Genomic DNA, 24,920 nt, shown 5'->3' with positions numbered 1-24,920 from the left:
TGGATAACTCAAAGTTTTTACTTTGGTCGATAATTATCAAATAGATATAAAATGAATGATATATTGTGTCAAAACGACACCTTTCAAATCAAGATCGGTACAATTGTAAGTTCAATCAAAATTTACTTTTAAATTAAAATAAGTTTATATAATTATTCTCAAAATATTAATTAAATAATTAAAATTAATTAAAATAATAAAAAAATTCTCAACTTAATTCTAATTCCATCAAAGTAATGAAAACTTTACCATATTAGATTCTATGACTAAATAAATTTAATTGTCTTATTTACTTCGAACAAATGCATCTACTGCGAACAGTAATTCATGCAATCAATTTTTCATACATCGTTTTCATCCATTCATCAAAGTGGTTCTTATCATGCAATCCATACAAATTATATTGAGCTAACGCAGAGACCAATCAGGCATATATAATTAGGGCTTAAATAATTTGTAAGTAAGCTTCGATTCTTCGTTTATTAATCACAAATTATTTAATTATGGAGTCAATTCGCTAAAAGTACCATGACTGATCTCCCATTATAAACCATTGAAAGTAAGTTAGATTTATACTTTTTTCCAATGACTTTGTCATTTGTACTCTTACTCTTATAGGATATCTTTAATCCCTTTGGATTAAAATCCGTTGACCCAATTTGATCTTATTTTGTCTCATGGTAACCACTGCATCTTTCATGATGAAAAAAAAATAATTGTTAGCAAATAGTAATGATAATTATTCATTCTAGACGAATGACCTACGACCAAGTTTCTTTTTCATAATTCATGTAATGCCAATGAAAGAATACCATTTACTCTTTAATCGAGTTATGAATTCCACAATTGTAGATTAAGTCATGTCATACATAAGTCATGCACCTAATGTACTAACTTTTGGCTTCGATATCAATGGAGCATTAACTTTCAATACATCGAAGCACATGAGTTAGGTACTAGGGGCGAGTATTCAATCGAGTTGAGTCAAATCAAGTAAAAAAAATTTCGAGTTTGTTGAGTTGATGAATCCTATTTTAGCAACTGAACTCAATTTAAATTTTTCGAATCGAATCGAATCTACTCAAAAAATTTCGAGTCAAGTCGAGTCGAGTTAACGAATCCTATTATTGATACTCAATGTTGCGTTTACATGGATCAATTATTTAACTAGTAGACGAAGTACAAGATTATTTAACTACATAAACAATACAATTGTTTTGTCTTTTAACTTAATGGGTCAACGTTTATCAAAATAACGTAGTTTTGCCTTTCAACTTAATGGTTTTGACTTTTAACTTTTAAAAAAGTAAACATTTATCAAAACGACATAGTTTTGGCTTTTCTTATTCGGATTTTCGGATAACTCGAATTGTGTAATTCATATTCAAGTTAAACCGAAAAACTTAATTTTTTATTCGAGTTGATCTGAATAACTTGATTAACTCAAATAACTCGAACTATTTAATTCAAAATTAAATTTTTTATCGAGTTTTTCGAATCGATTTGGATTTTGCTCACCCCTATTAGGTACACATGGTCAGTTACTTACTCAGAATCGAGGTAAGTCACACCATGAGCGTTACAAGTGAATAAATCCATAAACAAACCCAATATAAATTCTACTATTGCTATTAGGTACACATGGTCAGTTACTTACTCAGCATCGAGGTAAGTCACACCATGAGCGCTACAAGTGAATAAATCCATAAACAAATCCAATATAAATTCTACTATTGGGTCCAGTCCAATGTATTTTCAATTTAGACAATCATATCTAGGTCTTTATTTATAGGAGTCAACTTCTTCGATACTCATGATAAAGCATCTCCCCAATTGGATTTATAGACAAAATCATAGTCCCTATAAATCTATTTCTCATTTTGATTCTCATGGATTACTAATATAAGTTGTCTTCTCTCATCATAATCCTACCATATAATGCAACTTAAAATATTCATTGTGAATAATTAATTATGTCACAAAATTTAGCATAAAATTTAAAGATGGTCTCATAATCAAACATTTGTAAAGATTCAAACCTAGTGGTAAGCATATGAAATTTTGATAACTTGACTCTAGGAATTCCTTCATAGGTGGTTTAAAGATATTCCATACTATACGAGCCAAAATATATATTTGAAGTCCTTCTAAATTCATGTTGCTTTACCCTATTGAAATAGCATACAATGCTTTAGACTATATTTTTTTGAGTGTAATGTGGCTCTCATCCAATTAGAATTGATCATCATGCTTTCTCACCGGTAGATTTTAGAAGATTCTTTATTTTTGCTTTCCAACAATTATAATTAGATCCATCCAAGAGTGATAGACGTACAATCAAACCACTTTCCTTCAAACATTTCATTGCACGGCTATCAGATGTGAGATCTCATAAAATACTTTATGTGTATGGCTTTGATACCAATTGAAAATGTAAGATCTCATAAAATGCTTTATGTGTATGGCTTTGATACCAATTGAAAATGCAACATTATAGAGAGTACGTTGTGTAAAAAATTATAGGTACATTGAATGGCACACAAATACAAAAAGAATGAAAATTCTAAATATAGGAAGTTGTTTATGTAGTTTAGTTTTAACCTAATCTACATTTTCAAGGCTTTGTCTAGAGAAGAATTCCATTACTAAATCTCATGCTACAAGAATTGATTTAAGCTAATCTATCCTAATCCTCGGATAATTACAGCCTCATCAAAGTACATTTAGTATAAACTCATCCTCGCTACAAATAACTCTTTCTACCGAAAGTAGAAAGCAAATCACTTAAAGTGAATAAAACACATAAAATGCTCGAACTCAATTGTTGTGCTTCTAGATTTCTCTCAATCTGAAGACTACATTGCTTATTTACAGGCTTACAAGACTTCAGCTCCAAACAAGAAATAAATGAGATGAACATATTATTTCGTTCTTGATTTTTACCATATTGATTATCAATAAGATACCCTTGAATTGTCACCAAAATAATTTTCAATTAATCACAAATTTAATTATCACCAAATACTCTTCAAATAATGTTTAGCCGAAAAATTCTCTATCTTATTAGCCATGACACTTTTTATATGCTTATCATAATCCATCAGAGTAGGTTTGACCAGTTAGGACTGTGTGCATTGAAGCCTTTACTTTCCTCGAATTACATCATGAGAATTATCAGATAAATCATCATTGTAATGTTGCTGTCAACTAAACTGAATGATATACCATGTCAGAATTGCCAACCTTTCAAAGCAGCGCAAATCTGCCTTATACGTATGGAAAGAGATGTGCCAACATATGCAACCCTGCCGCAGCCTGTGCTTAAACACATTTCATTTGTGAATATTTTGAGTGAATTTAGACAAAATATTAAATCTATTAAACAAGTTTAAAGAAAACATGAAACACTTCAACATTTAACTTATATAATCATATACAAGGAGAGATTCACTTGCAATGATATAAAATTAAAGTGATTTTACACATTTCCTTTTAACTTTTATACGATCAATATTTTAAAAATTCAACCGTTAAAATTATGAAGATATTTATACTTGACATGCATGTAAAATTTTGAGTCCATTTGATATCTTTTATCGATTGATCTAAAATATTGTCTATATTAATATATATTTAACTATTGAAAGTTTTCTCATAAAATGGGTAGTTAGAAATTTTTATTTTATGTCAAACTTGATATACATGATCTACATAAATGAAGCATGAAATTTAATGGTTAGATTGTTAAAATATTAATCGTATAAAATTACGAAAATGTATAAAACCACTTTAATTTTATCTTGATGTAAATGGATCCTTCTCATCATATATTATTTTTATTATTTGTATACATTATATTATTAATCTTGTTTAACTCGATATGATTTAACATTTTGTTTTCAGATAACTATCAAATTAATATTACAAATTTGAGAAAAAAGCTTAAAATAGTATGAATAAATCTAAAACCACTTACATCAATCATGAAAATGAAGTAAAATTTAATTTAAACCATATCTAAAATATAAATAAATTAGTTTTCAAATTAGGGTTCTTGGCATCAATAAGTAACCCTCCAAATAGGCAAATAATCTCATTGTTATGATACAATAGTTTTCAAAGCATATATGCATGTTGATATCAACTTTTAAGAAATTTACTGTTGGTTGGAAGCCAAGCACCTGAGATGTTTTCAACCATTTTATATCAGTTGAGTTCAATTTTGTGGATATGGATTTAAGCAATTTGAGCATGGAAATGGGGGAGATGGGCAAGCAACTAGGGTTTTCTACGTTGAGATTTGAGAGTGAGGTTTTCAATCTCTTATTTCATTGTATAAATATATATGTTTGAACCATTACAAATGGTAAAATCAAACAATATGACAATAACAGATAATGAAATTCGAAAGTTCACATGTATAATTGTACGTAGTAAATTTTGAATCTTAGTATTTAGGACCCAAGATTTCTGCCTTTACTAACAACGCTATGACCTCATTAACATATTATAATTATTTGTAAATGTCAATCGTAATTTCATCTATACTATATATAAAATATTTGATTAAGTTGGTGTCTAGTCATCTGTCTCGTTTTGATACAATGCCTATAATTAACTATAACCCATCTCCAATTCTTAAATAGAAGAAGAACTCGCTTTAGTACATTCAAATCCACGTCCTCCTGCATTGGCTATAATATCAATACCAATTGAGCGAAGACTCATTCTATATAATCTAGTTTTAATTATTCTTTTAACTTCAATTCCTGATTTTACTATAGGGGGGATTATGTTTTTACAAGGTTAGTTTAATTTGATGTTTATCTTATCTTTTGATGGTAAAGAAACAGTAAAAGCAATTAAAATAAAAAAAATAAAGACAAAATTTCGATTCAACACTGAAATTAGGACCATCTCAACTATTGGTACCAACAACCAGTATCTTGGCCAAGTCAATCTTTAATATAATAAATTTGTTCTAGTTTAATGTTAATTTGTTTTGAATTTTTTACTTAATTCTAATTGGATAGTTTTTTAATTTGACTTAAGACTCAAACTCACGTGACACGTCATTCAAAAAATAAGCTTACGTGACACATAAGAACATTCAGTCCCAAAATGGTAACCAAAGGAAGGAGCTGATTATATATTAGCTAGGCGCTAAGCCGTAATGTCTCTTTAAGAAGGTAAAGGGGTATAATCACTGAGAAGGGAGCAGGTAAGAAGCCGCCGTCGGCGCCGTCGACTCGGCTAACAAATTATAATTAATTCTTAATTTTTTATTTTGTTTTTTTCATTAATTAAAAAAGCATTTCTATGATGATTTTCTCCTGCACTTTCTTTCATTTTCTCACTGTCCAAACAGGTTGGACACGGCTGCTTCTTTTTTTTGTCTCTGAATTCCAGTTCCTTAATGGACCCCGAAGTGATCAAGATTCCTCCTCCGATTCCTCTCTCTGTTAAGTCTAAAAATAAACAGGTCACCCCAAGCAAACTCGTCTGTTTTTCATTTTTAATTTCGCCCCCATTTTTTTAACTTCATTCTATAATTTTTTTTTGAATTTTGAATTCGAATTGACACAGTGATCGCTTCGTTTGTTACTTTTGTTATTGGAATTTTGTTTGATCGGTTCATTTTCAACTTTTGATTGATTTTATTTTTGTTTTGGATCCTTTTTTTAGTATTTACAGTGAAAACTTATGAGTTCACTTGTTTATCACTTAAGCCATACCCATTGGTATGTAAAACTACTGGAAATTTAATTTCGTTTTAACGTGGAATTTTGTGGATTAGTTTCTCTTTGTTGGTGGGGGTTATAGAATGACCACATTTGTAGGAGTATTATATGTTCTTTTAATAACCAGAAGACGATAATCAACATAGATGTATACTAGAGTAGATGTTTGAAGTCAATATAATTGGCTTCAAGCTCATTTGTTAATGCTCAATTGTGGATTGGTATATAATCAGGCAGCTTCTTAGGGCTTCTTTACATTTTTAGTTTCAGCTAACCGAGATCAATCAATAATAAAATTCTGAAGATGGTATTTAATTAGGTACGAATTAAGTTCTGATACTGATAATGTATGTAAGTGGTATGTGCATTATCTTGGTTGATTGTGTAATGAGCTTAATGTTGGATATGATCTTATGCCTTTATCTGAAAGTGGGAAAAAGAGCAAACCAGGTGGTTATTTTATCATGAAGCATTGACATAGATTGTATAAAATTTTGGAAAAGCATTCCTGTTGATGACTCTATTATTTCAAGGTTAAGGTTGACTTTGATATAAATTAACTTTTGTAGATAAACAAAACCACAAATCTAGCTATTCAGCACAAAGAAACATCTAACATATTATACAAAAAGAGTCTTCCTCATCTTTGAGAAATATCTTCTGTATCTCAGGGTTACTAAAACCTTTCTGTTTCATATCTTGGCAGGTTGCTACTCATGAAGTAATTGATGTTGATAACAATGAAGATTCAACCGACACAATGATCCTTGATGAGGTAGTTGATATAAGGAGCAAAGGGAAGGCTATAAAAAGTAGCTCTGGTGTTTGCCCTGTTATTAAAGCTGAAGTATGTGAAAGATTGAATTGTTCTTGCAGTTGTTGCTGTTTATCGTGCCTGGTATTAAATTTAATGATGCACATTTGGACTTCTCATTTTGTTATTTACTTTTTCCCTAATTTTTCTCTACAGGATTTTGTGGCTAAATCTCTTGGTTTGATAAACAAGGTTACACCTCCTAAGCATTCTATCCAAGGATCACAAAATATATCTAACCTTGATTGCAATTTGGCCTCTAGTGATGAGCTTTTTTATACAAATTACTTGAATGATTTCATGGATGCTGGTAAGTATGCCATGTTGCAAGAACATTTTAATGGTGTTGAGCTTCCTGCTGGAGAAGATACATCCATCCCATGGTTTGAAAATATGACCATTGAGGTTCCTGATGGATTAGAGGCATCCATCCCATGGTTTGAAAATATTTCAGAGAGTAAAAAGAAAACTTCTCATGGAACCATCTCATTGACTACTAATGCAAATGACAATTTACATTTCTTGTGGTTACAAGATCCTGCTCATATCAATATGAATGCAGCTTCAGTTAGTAATTCAAGTTCCCTTACCCCGGATGACCCTTTGAGTCATTCTCCTGGTGTAGCAAATCTATCTTCACCTTCGTTATTTTCTCAAATTCTTCAAAGTCAGAACTCTGCTACTTCACAAACTATATCTAGTATTCAAGATCTTCCAGTTGTGCATCTGCCTGATTTAACTAATGGTAATAATGCGAGTCACCACATAGAAATGATATTATCTCATGCAATCATGTCCCCTGTAGATGCACCAAATCACACTGTGGTTGCAGAACCACCCTCACCTTTTTGGTTACCCGTGGTGACTCCGGAACAATTTTTCAATAAGCATAGTATCTATTCAAATTTTCCTGATTTAGTTCATGGCGCATATATAACTCCTGAAGAAGTGGCAGACATCAGAAATCAGAAAAATGTAGATGAAGAAGCTATCCTCAGTAAGCTCCGACTTTTTAAACAGTTTGATACTGTTGAAGATTTTTCAGATCATCACTATGCTTCCAGTGGTGCTTCAACAAAGCAGGTGACTAGCTTTTCTAGATATACTCGGGTCTACCGTTTCTCTATTTTTATATTCTTAATTTTTCATCCGATAAACTTGGTTTCTGTTTATTCTATTTTTGACAGCCACCGAAGAATTGGTCAAAGAAGATTCAGGAGGAGTGGAAAATACTTGAGAAGGATTTGCCAGGTGAGTTTTAGCATTACATTCTTCTCTGGGAGAATTTTCATTTGATTTCTTATTATTTCTTTTCTCAATCCTGTTTCAATAAATCTGTGGTTTAGTAATCCTGCAAACTTGGATTGTGACTCAAAATGCATATTAAGTTTTCGATGCAAAATTAAACAGTTCAGACCTTTGACTGTGATTTTAACAATTTTCTATTCTGCTGATGAAATGTATAAATAATTCTTTGTTTTCTTATTTTATCTTATTTTTATTGTTTCAACAGATACTATTTTTGTTAGGGTTTATGAATCAAGAATGGATCTCCTAAGGGCTGTAATTATTGGAGCAGAGGGCACTCCTTACCATGATGGTCTCTTCTTCTTTGATGTTTTCTTCCCTGCTAGCTATCCTAAAGAACCACCAGTATGTAATTGAGGGTTATGATTTTGAAATATTAACTTGCATCTTAATATGATATCTGGTGTACGTGTTTGGTCCGATGACTAGGAAATTGCTTGTTTCAGCATGTTTACTATCACTCTGGCGGACTTCGACTCAACCCAAATTTGTATGACTGTGGGAAAGTTTGCCTTAGTCTTCTTAATACCTGGTCTGGTAAAAAGAACGAGAGATGGATACCTGGCATGTCAACTATGCTCCAAGTTCTGGTATCTATTCAAGCTCTAATCTTGAATCAGAAGCCTTACTTTAATGAGCCAGGTTGGGAACGTCTTAGTGGCACACCAAAAGGTGAATTAATGTCCAGGCAATACAATGAAGAGACATTTATCTTGTCACTGAAGACAATGATCTATTCAATGAGGAGGCCTCCAAAGGTAAGCTGAAAGAATTATTGATATCAATTTCAACGACAACATATGGGAGTTGGAATGTAATTAATTACCCTTGCCTCTCTTTGGCTTAAAGTTCTTATGAAAATCCTGTTTGGCTGCAGCATTTTGAGGACTTTGTTGTCGGCCATTTCTACACGTGTGCTCATGATATTCTTGTGGCATGCAAAGCATATATGGATGGGGCTCAGGTAGGTTGCCCGGTAAAAGGTGGTATCCAAGATGTCGAAGAAGGTGAGAAGAGTTGCTCACCGAAGTTTAAGGTCTCCATGGCTGGATGCGTAAATATGCTTGTGAAAGAATTTACGGTTTTGGGAGTCAAGGATTGTGAGAAATTCCTTGTTGCCCCTGAATCTCGAAATAATGGAGTTGATAGTATGCCCATGGCTGCTGCAAATATGAACTAGCTTTTGAAACCAAAAATTCTGAAAACTTGGCCAGAATGGTTTTTATTTATAAATTTTGCACAGAAGTTTAATTGATTTGTTATCAAGTAGTTGAGGAATGTAACTTCTGCTTTCATTCATAGGCCGCTTAGAGATAGTTTTGACATTGTACATTGATGTATATAACGATGGGATTACGCACTAAATATACTGTCAAATAATCTTTTTTTTTTGTTAAAGATTAAAATATGAATAAAATTAAATAAAAACTAAATATGTAAATAAATATTGGATTTGGATATTTGAACCTGTTATTTTGAAAATTGAATGGATTTGATACTCTCTGAACCAAAATCAATGCAGATTTCTCAATCCTTCTAAAGTTTTCATGATATATCTTTAGAAAAACAAATATTTTATTACCATTTCATATGTAGTTTTTGGATCAATGCTTTCACATTGTTGGCTTATCTTTTGCAGGTTTCTGTAAAAACCAAAGTGGAAGGAGTTTGTATCGAAGTTTACCTTGATCTTCATGCTGTCTTTATGTGTGCCGAAAGTAATCCGTATTCGACATTTGTGTTAGACACTTTGTTCAGATATGAATACGTATTGACATTTGTTTGAGTTTGGATATCATACAAATATGATGAGAATAAAGGAGTTTTTTTTTTTTTTTGGGGGTTTTGTTTTGAATGCAAGATGGGGCGGACTGCTCCATGCAAAAATTCCAGTTCTGCCGGCAAAATACTTAATAGGACAGATTCAATCACTTAAAGACAAATTTCAAGAACAAATCAGAGCTTCACAATAGCATAGCTGATTGTTTCTTCATCTTTGATGCTACAATGTCTATGAAACCTTCAATAATGATACAGATTTGTAAGCTCACAGTCTTCTTTTTGTTCATTAGTTTTTCTGCAAAATCTGTGTCATTTGCTGAGATTGTATTTGAAGAATCCAATGATGATGAGAGTAAAGCTTTCCAATCTGCCATGACTGAAGTGAATGTATACAGTGAGAGTGAAAGTGAAGTCGCTTACTCTGATTACTGCTCTTCAGTTGTTCCTGAATCAGTCACCAACTCTAAAGCTTACACCGAGAGTTTTGGAGCATTTAATGGATATGAAACTGGTTATTACATTGGTGGAAATGGAATTCTCAACCCAAAGATCAACACAATCTCGAATTCCTTCTCATTTGAAACCAGACATGTGTCTAAAACTGTTGCAGATGGTGTGTGGAAGATTGAGGGAAGCTTGATGTTCTACGAATCATATCATCCGATACCAAGTCCATTTCATTTGAAACTCCATGGATTCTGGTCTGAATTTTCTGGGAATCTCTGTATGGTTGGAACAGGTTCTGCTTACTCCAAACAGGGTAATCTGCTAACTCCTGCAGCAGTTTTCAGGCTTAGAAATCTCAGGGATTCGAGTAACATCACTACTTTGATTACTGGAACATTAGAGAGTCTAAGTTCTAGTGATGGGGTGAGCTACTTTGAACCCATTTCTGTAGTCATGTTTCCTTTGTTGAATTATGAGTACACTTTTGACTTCAGAGAGTTTACACATCAGTTTTCTGGTGAAAGAGATGGCCTGAAGAATTTGGCATTCAATGAACTTCCAAGTAGAAGATTTTGTTCAATGATAATGGGCCATCTAAATGAATTTAAGCTGCAGTACGCAAGGGACTGCAGTTCTGGAAAGCAAACTTGCCTTCCATTTGTTCGGTTGAATGGCTATTTGCCTCATTTTCTGTCATTTTCAAGCATTAGGTGTTCAGAGGTTGAAAGGAGAATTCGGGTTTTGATAGAATTTAGAAACACTAGCCATGTCCGAAAATACCCTTCTTTCAATCCCAACACAACATTGATTGGAGAAGGAACATGGGATGATAGGGAAAACCAGCTATTCGTTCTTGTTTGTCGGTTTTTAGACATTGGAGAATCTTGGTCTAACGCTCATGTTGGTGACTGCACAACAAGGTTGAGCTTTAGATTCCCAGCAATCTTGTCTATCAGAGAGACTAGCAGTGCAATGGGGCAACTATGGACCACAAAAACCGCAAATGATTCTGGTTACTTTGATAGGACTATATTCCGAAGTACCGGGAACCATATGGTGGGAGTTCCTGGTTTGAAGTATGAATACACCGAATTTAACAGAGTAAAAAATCTATGCCTGAGAAAGGTGCAGCTGCTCCGGAACAAGGGACAAAGTTACCCAAGTGGCCATTCCACAGACTTGAAATTTGACATGTTGGTTAAAAGTTCAGAGAATAAAAGTGGATGGGGTTCTGCGGATCCTCTCGCCATCGGCGATCAGTTATACAAGCCTTATTTGTTTCTGATGGATCTTCCTGGCACCATGCTGGAAAGACCAGTGCCTGCAAGGCTTATGAATGTTAGCTATGAAGTGAGCATCACATTGCAAACTCCTATAGATGTAGCTAATGGAGTTTTATTTTCTTACATTGAAGAGAAAGTGGAGATTAGAGCTGAAGGGATTTATGATTCTGAAACTGGAAAGTTGTGTATGGTTGGTTGCAGAAAGTTGGGATTTGATAACCAAGTGTTCGAAAATGCTTCTGTGGACTGTGAAATTCTTTTGAACTTTGAGTTTTCTCCATTAAAACCAAATCAAATTGGAGGATATATCACGGGAAGCATTGAAAGCACCCGGACAAGTTCTGATCTTCTTAAATTTGATCGTCTAGAGGTGTATTCTACTATCTACAAGACCGATCAACGAAAAAGTTCGATTTGGACAACGGATCATCAGAGTACAAAGGTTCTATTATCTAACACACTAATGTGCATCTTTGTAGGATTGCAGCTTTATTATGTGCAGAATAACCCAAACGTACTCCCTTCCATTTCACTTGTTATGCTTGTGATTCTTACCTTGGGCCACATGGTTCCTCTTGCACTAGACTATGAAACCTTGCGCTCCAACAAGCAACATTGGAACATGGTTTCGCCGCACAATGGTGGATTGATTGAATTAAATGAAGTGATTGTGACGGTAGTTATGGTGGTTGCTTTCTTACTACTACTTCGCCTTCTCCAATTAACAGCCTCAGCTAGATCACGTGACAGAAACCGGAAGTCCTTGCTGTTTGCGGAAGAAATGACCCTAATTGTGATTGCATGTCTATATGCTGCTGGGGCCAAATTTACACTGCTTGTTGCCACGGAGAAGCGTAGACTGGATGTTGCATTGCTTTACTTTTCATCCGTCGAATCCTGGTATCATTCCATCTACAATGACTTCAAATCATATGCAGGTTTAATCTTGGACGGCTTTCTTTTGCCTCAGATACTTCTCAACATGTTCTCAAAATCCAAACAGAAGGCACTCAGTTGTTCATTCTATATCGGGACCACTTTTGTTCGATTGCTGCCACATGCATATGATCTTTATTGCAATCTCAACTCTGTTTATTACAGCATGTTACAAGTTTCCGTGAGTCCTGTCCAGTGTTTTGTCTCCGCTGCTTGGGATGTTACAATATTTTGGGGGCTCCTCCTGCTTGCTGCAATCATTTACTTGCAGCAAAAGTTTGATGGTCATTGCATTCTTCCATCCAGACTTAGACAGCTGGAATCATATTCTGAGGAGTTCCATTCGTAACCGAATCGTGAAGTCTGAGAGAAACTGGGTGCGGCTCTCTTCCCTTACTTCTCAATACATTATTGATTACTATTTTCAAGTCAGAATTTAACTCTTAACGAGTGATTCATAGGTGTGAATGGTAAATAATGAATGTGTAGAAAGGTAATGGAATGGATCTTAACTCATCCTGAATAATAGTGTTTCCTAATTACTGTTTTGAAATAATTTTGAAGTGGAAAAGAAAGGAAAGATCTATGAATTTGTAATACATGCTGTTGTATTTTTATTTCCCGTGGAGTATAGGATAGACCCACCCCACACCTTGGGGAAGGAACAAAGCCAAATAATATCCATTGAGAAATTGGCTACCCATTCGTGAAGAATTGCCTGGTATTTGCAATGAGATGTATTTAATATTTGTTATATGTTATTCTTATTTTTTTTTAAAGAATATATTATTATTATATACCCATAACATCTTATATTATTGACATAATGATAAATTTAACCCTCAACGTTTACATTTTCTGTCAATTTGACTTTTATTCTTTTCTTGAGTTAAATTTAGTCTTTAGTATTTCAAAAAAGAGTCAAATTGGTTTTTTAATGAAAACAATGACTAAAATATTATTTTTTTAAACATTGTTGGCATTGCAATTCACATGAGAGTTCATGTGCATATCATGCTAACATAATATAATTTATTTTATATATAATGTTAAAAAATAATTCAAAAACTATAAAAAAAATCAAAATTAAAATTAAAAGAAATGTAAAAATTTTGTGAATTCGTTTTGGTTGCGGCCCTTCATCCATCTCCTCGTAGATATTACGTTTTCGCTTTATTGCCTATTGATCCCGCATCAGCAGAGTATTGCTGGATATCTTCAAAATTCGCACAACACTGACTACTATGCAGCTCTTGTATTTGTTCCAGCTCTTCCAAATCTCTCTCATACACTAATCTAGCACCACACTTCTTCACCTTAACACTGGCTATGTAAATCCCTACTTCGAAAGACAACTCAAGTTCCTGATCTAAGCAATCTGTTGGCCATAAATTATCGGTTTCACATCCACCACATTTGTGTTTCAAGGAAATCAGATACAACTCGTCACGTGAGAAATAACGAATGAAAACGTGGTCCTTCATTACGGGATGTTTATCAGGCGGTAAAGCACAGATACCCCACTTGGCCTCTCGAGGATTTCTACCCTGAAAATTAGATTGAGTGTGAGTTTGGATAGGCGGTGGGGTTAGCGATATAATAGCGTGAGACAAAAAATAAACTAAACGCACCGCACAGCACCCAATCGCTCATCCAAACCCACATTGAGTCTGCACACGAGTTCCTCAGCCCTTGAAGCATCATCACTGACAAAAACGCAGCACGAAACAACTCCCATCCATTGACTATCATTCAAACTTCCAGAGGCAAATCTATCTTAATCGAAGAGTCACCTCTTTGTTGACTAAACCATTCGGGTTTTTAGTTCCAGAGATAATAATATCAAATACATCTCTTGAATTTCCAAATACCTCCAAAATAAAACTCTAGTTGTTAATTGTTTGGTAACTAACACCATGAATAATTATGAGACTGTAAAAGAAACAAAGATATTAACGAACCTTTAGATGGTTTTTCAGCAATGTTAAGGCGTCGATGTTCTCAGCCAATCTGTAGCAGTAAATACCATTAAACTTAGACCAATGGATCGAATTGTATACTTTTGATGGATTTGCAACTAATTCAAGTGAAGTACAACCACCTGTCCACACAGATCGTATACTTGTTAGAAGTTCAGGCAACGGTTTAAGCTCCTTGCAATTCGAGAATCAAAGAACTTCAAGATTGGAAAGACGAGTAAGAGAAGAAGGTATGCTGATGAAGTTGTTATCACTAAGATCAAGTTCTTCTAATGAATATAGACAACAAATATCACTAGGAATATCGAAAAGATTGCAGTCCCTTAGATTCAGCTCTTTTAATGAACTCAAACCTAACTGTAATTGGCCCAATTAAATCAATAAATACCAAAAAAATCCAATTAAAACTAAAATTTAAAAGACCAATTACAAACCCAATAAAATAGCAGGACTAAACCTAAAACCCAAATCAACCCAAACCCAACTAAACCAAATACCCACTAGCCCAATATAACCCTAGCCCAAAACACTTTCAGAAAAAGAAAACAAAAAACTCTAAGCCACCGCGCGCCTAACAGCAACCAAGTTCATTGCCGTCGCCGCCCCTTGCGCGCCGTACTTCCACGTGTGCCGCTACGTCACTGTACTTGCAAAATAGCCTAGAAGAATCTAAAAGTAAAAAAAAAAAAGGAGGAAAAATAGTTTGTAAAATATGATTTTTGGGGCTATAAAAACCCCGTTTATGTATAATAAAAGGGGGGACGAAAAGATTCAAAGAAATCCAAAAAATCAGAGAGCAAATCAGCAAAGGTTTCTTTCTTTTTCTTATTTTTCTTTCTGTTTTTCTCTTCGAAATTGCTTATATACATTTATATAAAGATATTTGTTTTATTTTTAATATATGTATTAAAATAGAGTAAAAAAAAAAGAAAAAACTAACCTGGGAAGGGTTCGACCGCCGCGCACAGCGGTCGTTGGCGGCGGACGACGACAGTTCGATGAGTGGATCTGTGGCCAGAGAAGGAAGCCTAGCAGATAAAAGAGCCCTCTCTTTTTGTTTTTTTAAACAAAACAGCAAAAATGAAGGTTTAAAGTTTTTTTTTCTCTTTTATATGTCCATGACGTCGTTTGGGGCCTGTTTCAGTGGCCTCAAGACGGTGCCGTTTTGGCACTGATCCGTGCAGTGACCCGACCCGAGGGAAGGATCCGCGCGTTTTGTCTCAAGGGTCAATTTGCGCATTTGGTCCTCCCTCTTTTGTGGCATGATCAAATCAATTTTTTTTATTTTTTTAAATTTCGCTCTGCATTTTGTTCGTGTTTCATTTCGGCCCAGGTTGAAACGCTGTGTTTTGGAGGGACGGGGATTATTTCACACTTAGTCCCCCAAGTTATTCGCGCATTACATTTGGCCCCTTTGCTTTATTTTATTTTCATTTTTTTCCTTCAATTTTGTTGTTAATTTAATTTAATCCTTACCTATTTAATATGCTTGATTTTTTATTTATTTATTTTTAAATTTTTTTTTTTGATTATTCTGTTTTAAATATATTTAATTTTACATCTAGCATTATTTTATGTTTAAGCTTAATATATTTTAAAATTATCATCAATATTATTTTAATTTATAATATATTATTATTTTAAATTTATCATAAACATATTTTAAATTTATCATGTATTTTTTATTTAAATTCATCATGTATTATTATTTTAAAATTTATCGTCTATGATTATTCAGATTTATTGTGTATTTATTTTATACATTTCCTATGTAAATTCAATATAATTTATACACATTTTATGGTTTTATTTTACAATATATTTTTAAAATTCACTTTTATATATTTCTATGTTTTAAAGATTTATAGGATAATACCCTTAGACTTTATTATTTTATATATACATACATAATACTAAATTATTTTTAGTCTATACTATTGATTTCATATTATTTTAGCTATTACGTTTAAATTCTCTTTTAAATATGTTTATATATCTTCTTTTAAATCTATTTATATATATAATTTATTTCTTTTAAACCCTATTTTATTATATACTTTGTTTATCTCAACTTTTTATATATGTTATTATATGCGTACATTATTATTTATATTAAGTTTTCATGTATTGTTTATTTAGATTAATATATATATATATATATATTATCTTGTATACTAATTTGGATCTTCTTCTTATGCAATATTTGCTTTAAAATTCATTTATACTACTTCATATAGTATTTATTTTTAATTCTATTTTTTAAAAACTATTCCAGGTTTTCATATTAATCACTTCTTTCTAAAATGTTTATACATATAATTTATTGTTTGTACATTGGTAATTCCAAATTTCTTCTTTTCCATGTTTTTTGGTTATTTTAAAAACTTGTTACATTTTATTTGTGTTAATTTGCTTGGTATTTCTTTCAAAATTGGCTTTTAATTCATTAGCCTTGAATATTAATTTTAGTATTTGCATAATATATGATATGAAACTATTGCTATTATGTGTATTTTAATTTGTTCTTTGTATTTTAACATTATTGTCATTCATCTGTATACTTTTATTTCCATGTATTATTGTGCCATGCTTGCAAATATATTCATGTTTCTTGTTATCGTATCGTGAATGAAATTCCAATGTAGATAATCGTTATTAGTTGTTGCTTCTTTTTTCTTCAAACAAACTAAATAAATATATTTTAAGGCGTTTTATAATCACTCTTATTAGAAATCTTCTTAAAATAAAGCCATATTTTACGTTTCGAAGCTTCGAGAAATCGTACCCTAACTTATGGGGTTTCGATTTTCTCGTTAATCTAAAATGACCATCTTTTTAATTTTCAAAATATATGGTTCTTTTTAATAAGATTAAAAGCAAGTTATATGTCGTCTTTGGAACTTCGAGAAATCGTGCCCTAACTTACGGGGTTTCGATTTTCTTGTCTAACTAAAACGGCCAAACATTTAGTTTGAATACACAATAAAGATTTTTAAAGGTTAGCTTATGCTCAATAATTAAAGGTTAGCTTATGCTCGAGAATTTAAACGTTGCATTCTAACTTACGGGATACGGCATTTTGTTGCCTTGGGATGAGAAACCCTTTTACATTCGTTAAAATCTATCCAAGCATTGTTTTAAATATGGCACTAATAAAAAGGGGAAATCATTTTTAATCTCTTCGAATTTTTGACATTCGACTTTAAGACATTAAATAATTAATTCGGTACCAATTTTGGGGTTACGAGGGTGCTAATCCTTCCTTGTACGTAACTGACTCCCAAACCCGCTTTTTTCTGAAACTCGTAGACCCAAATCGTTTTAAGGTGATCTGATCACACCTCAATAAAAGATCGGTGGTGACTCCAATTTTCATTTTTTAAGTCGACAGAATTTTTATTTTCAAAAAGTGGTTTCGACACTAACAATGAAGGTAACGTCGAAGTCATGGAATTTATCCTTCCTCCTTGAATTGCCTTGCGGCCATTGAATGACAAAACTTAAAGGTTTTTTTTTAAATTGAGAAATAAAGGATGACGGTTTTCGTAAGGCTGTCTTACTGAAGTCAAGCTCTTCCAAAAACTCTAGATGCTGCAAATTCTCAGGAAAATATTCAACTTTATAACAACCAGAAAGATTAAGAGTTTTTAAACTTTTACACCCACCTATGCTCATTGGGACACTCACAAGGTTTCTGCAATCATGTTAGAAAACAAACCGACTGATGGTCACTAGATTAACTATAAATACGATAAAGGAAAACGTACCTATTGAACAATAGTATAACCATGGTGAGTAAATATATCGTATCCACGAGGATTAAAAGTATGAGTAATTACCATTTTCTTATTATCTAGCCAACAATTTGGAGTGATGTGTTTTAATCTAAAATTACTAAACTAATTTAACTAATAACACAACAGAGAATGAATCAAGGAAATAATCGAATATTAACCAATGAGATATACAATACCCAGGAAAAAATCCACCTAGACTTCACCTATTATTATGAATCTGAATTAAACGATTTATTCACTTGTGTCTTGATCTGTAGAAATCCCTAAATTATGTTAATATCTCTTTCGAGAGTAAGAACAACCGACTCTAGATTAATTAATTGAAATCTCTTTCTAATTAAAATCCCTATCGTCGCATTAATTCGATCTATGGGTTCCTTTATTAGATTTGATTCTAATTCGGTAGATTTATGTCATCCTATTTCTAGTACTGTATGCAACTCCACTCAATTATGCTAGATCTACTCTAAAACAGAGACTTTTGCTCCATTGAATTAAGCACATTAAATGTGAATTAATATCCCAAAAATATTAAAACAAGAAATAAGCATACATAATTAAGAACAAGAATAAATTATTTATCGCGTAAAACAAAAATCAAATAATAGGATTCATCATAGGTTTCATCTCCCCTAGGTATCTAGGAGATTAGTTCAAAATCCTGAATGAAAACATCCCAAAGTCAGAAAAATCACAAGACATAAAGAAACTCATAAAAACTTCAGAAGAAATCAAAAGGAGGTCTTCGATCTTGATGGAGATCCACTTTTAAGTTGATTCCAATTGTGTTCTTCGAGTGTTTTCTTTGATCTTCTCTGATGGTTCCCTTAGGTCTTCTTCTAATGGGTATTTATAGACTTTAGAATGCTTAGAAAACCTAAAAATTAGGTTTTTCCACGTCTTTGGGAAGCAGGGTGCGAAATCAACATGGGCTTATGTCCAACTTGTGTGGAAATGCCTAGGCCGTGTGGCTCTTGAAAACAACTTTATTTGTCCAATTTTGGCTCATTTTTCACTCCTTTCACTCCCAAATATTCTCTTAAGTATAGAAACATGAATTTAAAGGATTAGGAGCATCAAATTCAGTAATTTACATAATTAATCATCCAAAAACGCATTAAGAATAAGATTAAAATATGTTACTTTTATAGCTTATCATTGACTTTCAAAGTCGGCATAAAAATTGCAGCCAAAGAATTTCTATCCAAATTGACTTTCAACCTCATGGAAATGTGGCTTGAAATTGAATTGCAAAGTGGCCTGCAACTTTGCAAATTGGCCTGCACAAATGATAAAGCTTTATCATACTAGAAGTTTTATGAAAAATCAAGAACAAAGGATAATGATGGCAACAACTTGAATAGTCTTAGATGGCAAGGCTTGATAAAGTTTAAGTCAGTTTCTTATGCTTATAAATATGTAAGTAGAGTCTTATGAAATTAAATTAAATGAGTGTGTGCTGAAAACGTTAGTGAGCTTGAGAAAAAAAGAAAAAGAAAAAGAAAGAAAAGTGTTGTGAGTTATAAAAAGGAAAAACTAGCAGCAACTAGTATAGAGAGAAAAAGAGTTTGTATTTGAGTTGTGTTTATTTGTGTGTAATAAAAAATTAGTATTTGAGTTATTTTTATTATGCTTCCAACAAGTGGTATCCGAGCTAGGTTCATGTCAATGTCACAATGGCAAACATGATTCAACCGTAAATCTTGAAATTAAAAAAGATAAATTATAATAATTGGAGCATCCAGATGAAGGCTTTGCTCGGTTCTCAAGATTGTTTGGATGTTGTCAAAGAAGGATATGTCGAGCCTGAAAATGTAGCTGTTGAGGTGGCTTTGACAAACGAAGAAAAAAGAGTATTGAAATAAGCTCGTAAAAAAGGATAAGAGAGCGTTGTTCTTTATTTTTCAATGTGTTGATGAATCAACCTTTGAAAAAATTGAGATGCAAAGACATCAAAGGAAGCGTGGGGAATTTTGCAAAAATCTCTTCAAGAAGCGTAAAATGCCAAAAAGTTACATTTACAAATTTGAGACATTGAAAATGAAACCTTCAGAAAGTATTGATGATTATGTCACCCGAGTTAAAGCGGTGGTAAATGAAATGAAAATGAATGGAGAAACACTTGATGATGTCAGAGTAATGGAAAAAGTTTTGCGATCATTGACACACAAATTTGATTATGTGGTGGTTGGCATTGAAGAGTCAAAAAATTTGTCACAAATATCAATCAACGAACTTGTGGGTTCCCTCCAAGCCCATGAGCATAAAATGAAGCAAAATGATGATACTGGAAATTTGAACCAAGTCTTGCAAAGCAAGTTGTCCTTCAACGAAAGTGGATCTAGGGATAATTTTGGACAAGGTACAAGCAATCGTCGAGGATACCGTAGACGATATAGAGGTAGAAATAGAGGTGGACGAGGCAATCAATCATATCGTAAAGTCTAAACAAGTGAAGAATATCAAACATCAAGTCGTGGACGAGGAGTTCGAGGCCGAGGTTGAGGTCAAGGTATAGGTAGATTTCAACAAGGAAATAAATCTCAGATACAATGTTATAATTGCAATAAATATGACCATTATAGTTACGAGTGTAGATCAACTCCCAAGGTGGAGGAGAGAAATCATGTAGCAGCATCTAGAGAAGAAGAAAAAGTGGGATCTAGTGTATTTCTCAGTTATAAAGAAAGTGAAAAATCAAATAAAAATATTTGGTATATTGATAATTGTGCCAGCAATCACATGTGTGGCAAAAAATATTTATTTTTAGAGTTGGATGAGAATATCCGCAGATAAGTAATGTTTGGAAATGAATCGCACGCCACGGTCAAAGGTAAAGGTAAAATTATTATTACACAAAATAATGGAAAGAAGAAGTTCATATCAGATGTTTATTACGTACCATCTTTGAAAAGCAACTTCATCAGCCTTAGACAACTTCTAGAAAAAAAAAGATATGAAGTATATATGAAGGATTGCATTCTCGCCCTAAAAAGTATGAGTGGTGAATTAATTGCCCAAGTTGATATGACGCGTAATCGTCTATTTACTCTTGACATTGAATCTGGAGAGGTAAAATGTATGAAGAATGCAATTAAAGATGATTCATGGTTGTGCATTTAAGGTTTGGGCATCTTGGATTTTTTGGTCTGAAGCTATTGTGAAAAGAAAGAATGGTGAATGGTTTGCCAGAAATTAATCCTCCTGATCAACTGTGTGAAGCCTGCATTAAAGGAAAACAACACGGATAGAGTTTTGAAGTTGGAAAAACTCGACGAGCTAGGAGACCTTTGGAGATTGTACACTCTGACATAGCAGGTCCTTTTGATATACCATCACTTGGTGGAAACAGGTACTATGTTACTTTTATTGATGATTTTAGCGGAAAAAGTTGGATATAGCTTCTTAAAACAAGATCAGAAACATTTGACAAGTTTATTGAGTTCAAAGCAGTGGTAGAAAAACAAAGTGGACAATTAATTAAGATACTCAGAATTAATAGAGGTGGTAAGTATACTTCAAAGCTATTTGAAAACTTCTATAAGGAGCACATAATTATTCACTAGTTGACAACTGTGTATACGCTACAACAAAATAGAGTCGCTGAAAGAAAGAACCACACTATTCTTGATATGGCAAGAAGCATGGTTAAAGGTAAGCATTTACCAAGAACTTTTTAGGCTTAAGCTGTTTAATGTGCTATTTATTTGTTCAACCGGTGTCCAACAAAAAGTGTGAAATACAAGACACCAAATGAAGCTTGGAGCAATCAAAGTCCAGGAGTTAGACATCTCAAAATTTTTGGATGCATCGCATATGCTCATGTTCCTGACCAGATGAGAAAGAAGCTTGTCGATAAATGAGTAAAATGTATTTTCATTGGTTAGGAAAAGAGAAGCAAGGCATATAGGCTATACAACCCTCTCACCAAGAAAGTTATTATTTCAAGAGATTTTGAATTCGATGAAGCTGATTACTAGAGATGGAGCGAAAAAGAGAAGAAAATTGAAGGGTTTTTTTCAGTGATGACAAAGACGATGACTTCATTAATCAATAACAAAGTGACGAGAAAAACCCTCCTCCAAGTCTTGTTGCAACAATTCCTACAACATCATTATCACCAATCAGCAGCAGTACCAACAACTAAAAGGAAGTACCTACAAGAGTGCATAGTTTACGCGATATTTATGAGGTCACAGAACCCATAGAAACAACATTTGATTATTTATTATTATGTTTAATGACAGAATATGATCCAATAACATATGGAGATGCAATGGAAGACGTAAGATGGAAGAAGGCAATGGATAAAGAAATTACAGCAATAAGAAGAAATGACACATGGTGTAACACCCCTAACCCGTATCCGTTGCTAGAATAGGGTTAAAAAGTATTACCGTAAAAACATAACACAGATAATTCATTCTTAATATTTCATAATTATTGTAAAAACCAATCAAACACATGCATAACGTCTCTAATTCAAGCCCTCAAGGCCTTAGAAACAATTTAGAAACGATTCGGGACTAAATCGGGAACATTTAAAAGTTCATGGAAAAAGATGGAAAAATTCACACTGCAGGGGTCACACAGCTGTGTGGCTAGACCGTATGACTCACACAACTGAGACATACGCCCGTGTCTCAGGTCGTGTGGGCATTCGAAGTAGGGACACATGGCCGTGTCCCACCCCGTGTCCCTGCTCATGTAACTCTTTGACTTGGGTCTTGACCTGCTCATAGGTCAGACCACCTAGCCCGGTCTGAAGGCCGACCAGAAATGTGGGAGGATCTGGGCAAAAATATAGGCCCAAAAAATAGGCTTGGACAAAAAATAAAGCCCGTTTAAAAAACGGACCGGGCCTTGGGTAATGCACTTTTGGCTCGAGCCCGGCACGGATTCACCAAAGCACAAAAAATATATATTTTTAAATATTATTTTCTTATTGTTTTCTCCCTATTTTACTACCATTTTACTATTATGTTGCTACTATTTTGTTGTTATTGTTTGGATATTGTATAAAACTTATTTTATTGTTAATTTTGTTATTATTTTAAAGACATTTGTTAATTTTGTTATTATTTTAAAGACATTTGCTTGTTTAAGTTGCATCTATCTTAGTGTTATTTAAGTACACATATTTTTAAAAATTTATTTTCAATTTGTTGGGAAGTATTTATTTTGATGTTTTTAGTATTATATATATTTTAAAATAATATAAAATTAATATAAAAATTAATATGGGCGGGTCGGGTCGGGCCCGAGTTTTAACATTTTAATCTGGGTCGGGCTTGGAAAAAATTTTAGGCCCATTTTTCGGGTCGGGCCTGGGCTTAGCAAACGGGACTAAATTTTTAGTTGAGCTCAACCCAAACCCAGCCCGCCCCATGCATACCTCTACTTGGGTCACACGGCCAAGCCACACGCCTTTGTGCCAGGCCGTGCAACTCTCGAAATGCAACCTTTAAAAACTTACAAGGAACATACGGCCGTTTCGCATGGCCGTGTGTCACACACGCCCGTGTCTTAGGCCGTATAGATAAGAAATAGGTCAAATTCAAGCCATTTCTTTCACCTAATTCAAGCACATCTAAACAAATCCATTTACACATATGATCAAGGTATCAAAACATGTTCAACCATGCATAAAATGACCAAATTCCATTAAACCAATAAGCCATAAAGCCACCTCAAATACATACATTAAACATACCTAAACTTGTGCTTATCAATTGACTTGTTTCCACACCAAAACATACCACAATTGATACAAATCAACCATACCATATTAGATTGATGCCATATCAAAATAGCTTTACTATTTGGACCATTTCTCACATGCATCATATCCACTTAAATGACACAAACCAACCATTTCCAAATGGTACCAAACAACCGACATTTATATACCATATTTACATCATGCACATCTAGTTCAAAACCTTTCCAACGTAAAATATATCTTGATCATGTTGGGATCAATTTATCACATACTGTTTTGGCCATTTAAAGATACATTAACACATACCAAAATTGGTAATTTCAAGACACGCATCAATTTGACCATATTAACCACAACCAACAAGACATCAATAGTACCATAAGTACCTCAAATCCAAGGCAACATTTCATGCCATAACCAAAATGACATATACATGCCAAACTCATCAGTTAACATTCAACTAACATCGACCATAAGTCCACCTATACATGCCATTATAACCATGACCAAAGCATCAAAATCTATTGATAAAATCGTTGGATAGTGTGATGGATCTCCGACTAGTTTTCAACCCAATCGAGCTTTCGATAATCTGTAAAGTAAAGGAAAATAACTACGTAAGCAATATATACTTAGTAAGCTCGTATAAACTTTAAGCATAAAATTCCATTTCGATAATATACTTATTAGAATAGACATAACCTATGCCAATGCCAAAATTCATAAATCTATATAATCATTGACTCAAAAATGAGTAAATTCATTGATATCACATATATTTATAATTCATAACATGAAATGATTTTATGGGACGTAATGTATAACTATCAACCATTCTATAAGATTATACACCTTTCAATTTAGTTACTTTCCATTCTGTTCCAATGCTTATCATAAGTCTAAATGACATTATCGATTCCCAACTTAGTGTATTTATCCATATTATAGGTATATTCATTTATAGTATCGTAAAATTTCTCACTTATAAATACATCATTTATCACATTAAACCTTTATAACATCATAATACATTCCAATTACGTGCTTACCATTTCATTCTCTTTTCTTACCCATTTCATATGCATAGTACAAGCATAACTATAAACATCAA

General features: G+C 33.2%; 3 protein-coding genes and 1 long non-coding RNA gene across 8 annotated transcripts in view; 2 read left to right on the top strand and 2 right to left on the bottom strand.

The window, feature by feature from the left end:
• The first annotated feature begins 5,202 nt into the window (after positions 1 to 5,202).
• On the top strand, positions 5,203 to 9,252 carry LOC105761276 (probable ubiquitin-conjugating enzyme E2 26). 2 transcript variants are annotated; one of them, XM_052623427.1, is made up of 8 exons: positions 5,203 to 5,221; positions 5,369 to 5,482; positions 6,448 to 6,639; positions 6,712 to 7,638; positions 7,743 to 7,806; positions 8,069 to 8,208; positions 8,310 to 8,621; positions 8,741 to 9,252. In XM_052623427.1, exons 2-8 carry the CDS (start codon positions 5,417 to 5,419, stop codon positions 9,041 to 9,043), a joined length of 2,004 nt encoding a protein of 667 aa, XP_052479387.1. In that variant the 5' UTR covers positions 5,203 to 5,221; positions 5,369 to 5,416; the 3' UTR covers positions 9,044 to 9,252. The 2 variants fall into 2 exon arrangements, with proteins under 2 accessions (XP_052479387.1, XP_012434501.1); XM_012579047.2 differs by lacking the exon at positions 5,203 to 5,221 and having other exon boundaries at positions 5,306 to 5,482; positions 6,448 to 6,588.
• A 618-nt stretch (positions 9,253 to 9,870) lies between these two features.
• On the top strand, positions 9,871 to 12,660 carry LOC105761274 (uncharacterized). Its single transcript, XM_012579043.2, has one exon. It carries the CDS (start codon positions 9,871 to 9,873, stop codon positions 12,658 to 12,660), a length of 2,790 nt encoding a protein of 929 aa, XP_012434497.1.
• Positions 12,661 to 13,318: 658 nt separating this feature from the next.
• Positions 13,319 to 14,569, bottom strand: LOC128034672 (uncharacterized). The gene is made up of 3 exons (XR_008190808.1): positions 14,413 to 14,569; positions 13,943 to 14,321; positions 13,319 to 13,858 (listed from the first exon to the last, which is right to left on the bottom strand). It is a non-coding gene; the product is annotated as an uncharacterized LOC128034672 (long non-coding RNA).
• Positions 14,570 to 24,018: 9,449 nt separating this feature from the next.
• Positions 24,019 to 24,920, bottom strand: part of LOC105761264 (disease resistance protein RPV1) — a 59,461-nt gene continuing 58,559 nt past the window's right edge. For all 4 annotated transcript variants that reach the window (XM_052623424.1, XM_052623422.1, XM_052623425.1 and 1 more), the window contains one exon: positions 24,019 to 24,401. The gene's annotated coding sequence lies outside the window, so the exon portion shown is untranslated. The remainder of the gene's footprint in view (positions 24,402 to 24,920) is intronic.

The sequence above is a fragment of the Gossypium raimondii genome, chromosome 11, assembly GCF_025698545.1.
Source record: "Gossypium raimondii isolate GPD5lz chromosome 11, ASM2569854v1, whole genome shotgun sequence".
Lineage (NCBI taxonomy): Eukaryota > Viridiplantae > Streptophyta > Magnoliopsida > Malvales > Malvaceae > Gossypium > Gossypium raimondii.
The sequence above is the reverse complement of the archived record's forward strand: the minus strand, read 5'-3'. Positions and strand labels throughout refer to the sequence as shown.

Excerpts from the sequence above, each read along its gene's own strand:
- LOC105761276 (XM_052623427.1), top strand. The coding sequence starts at position 5,417 with ATGGACCCCGAAGTGATCAAGATTCCTCCTCCGATTCCTCTCTCTGTT. Across the intron at positions 5,483-6,447 it reads TTAAGTCTAAAAATAAACAG|GTTGCTACTCATGAAGTAAT; the intron begins GTCACCCCAAGC and ends ATATCTTGGCAG. Across the intron at positions 7,807-8,068 it reads ACTTGAGAAGGATTTGCCAG|ATACTATTTTTGTTAGGGTT; the intron begins GTGAGTTTTAGC and ends TTGTTTCAACAG.
- LOC105761274 (XM_012579043.2), top strand. The coding sequence starts at position 9,871 with ATGTCTATGAAACCTTCAATAATGATACAGATTTGTAAGCTCACAGTC.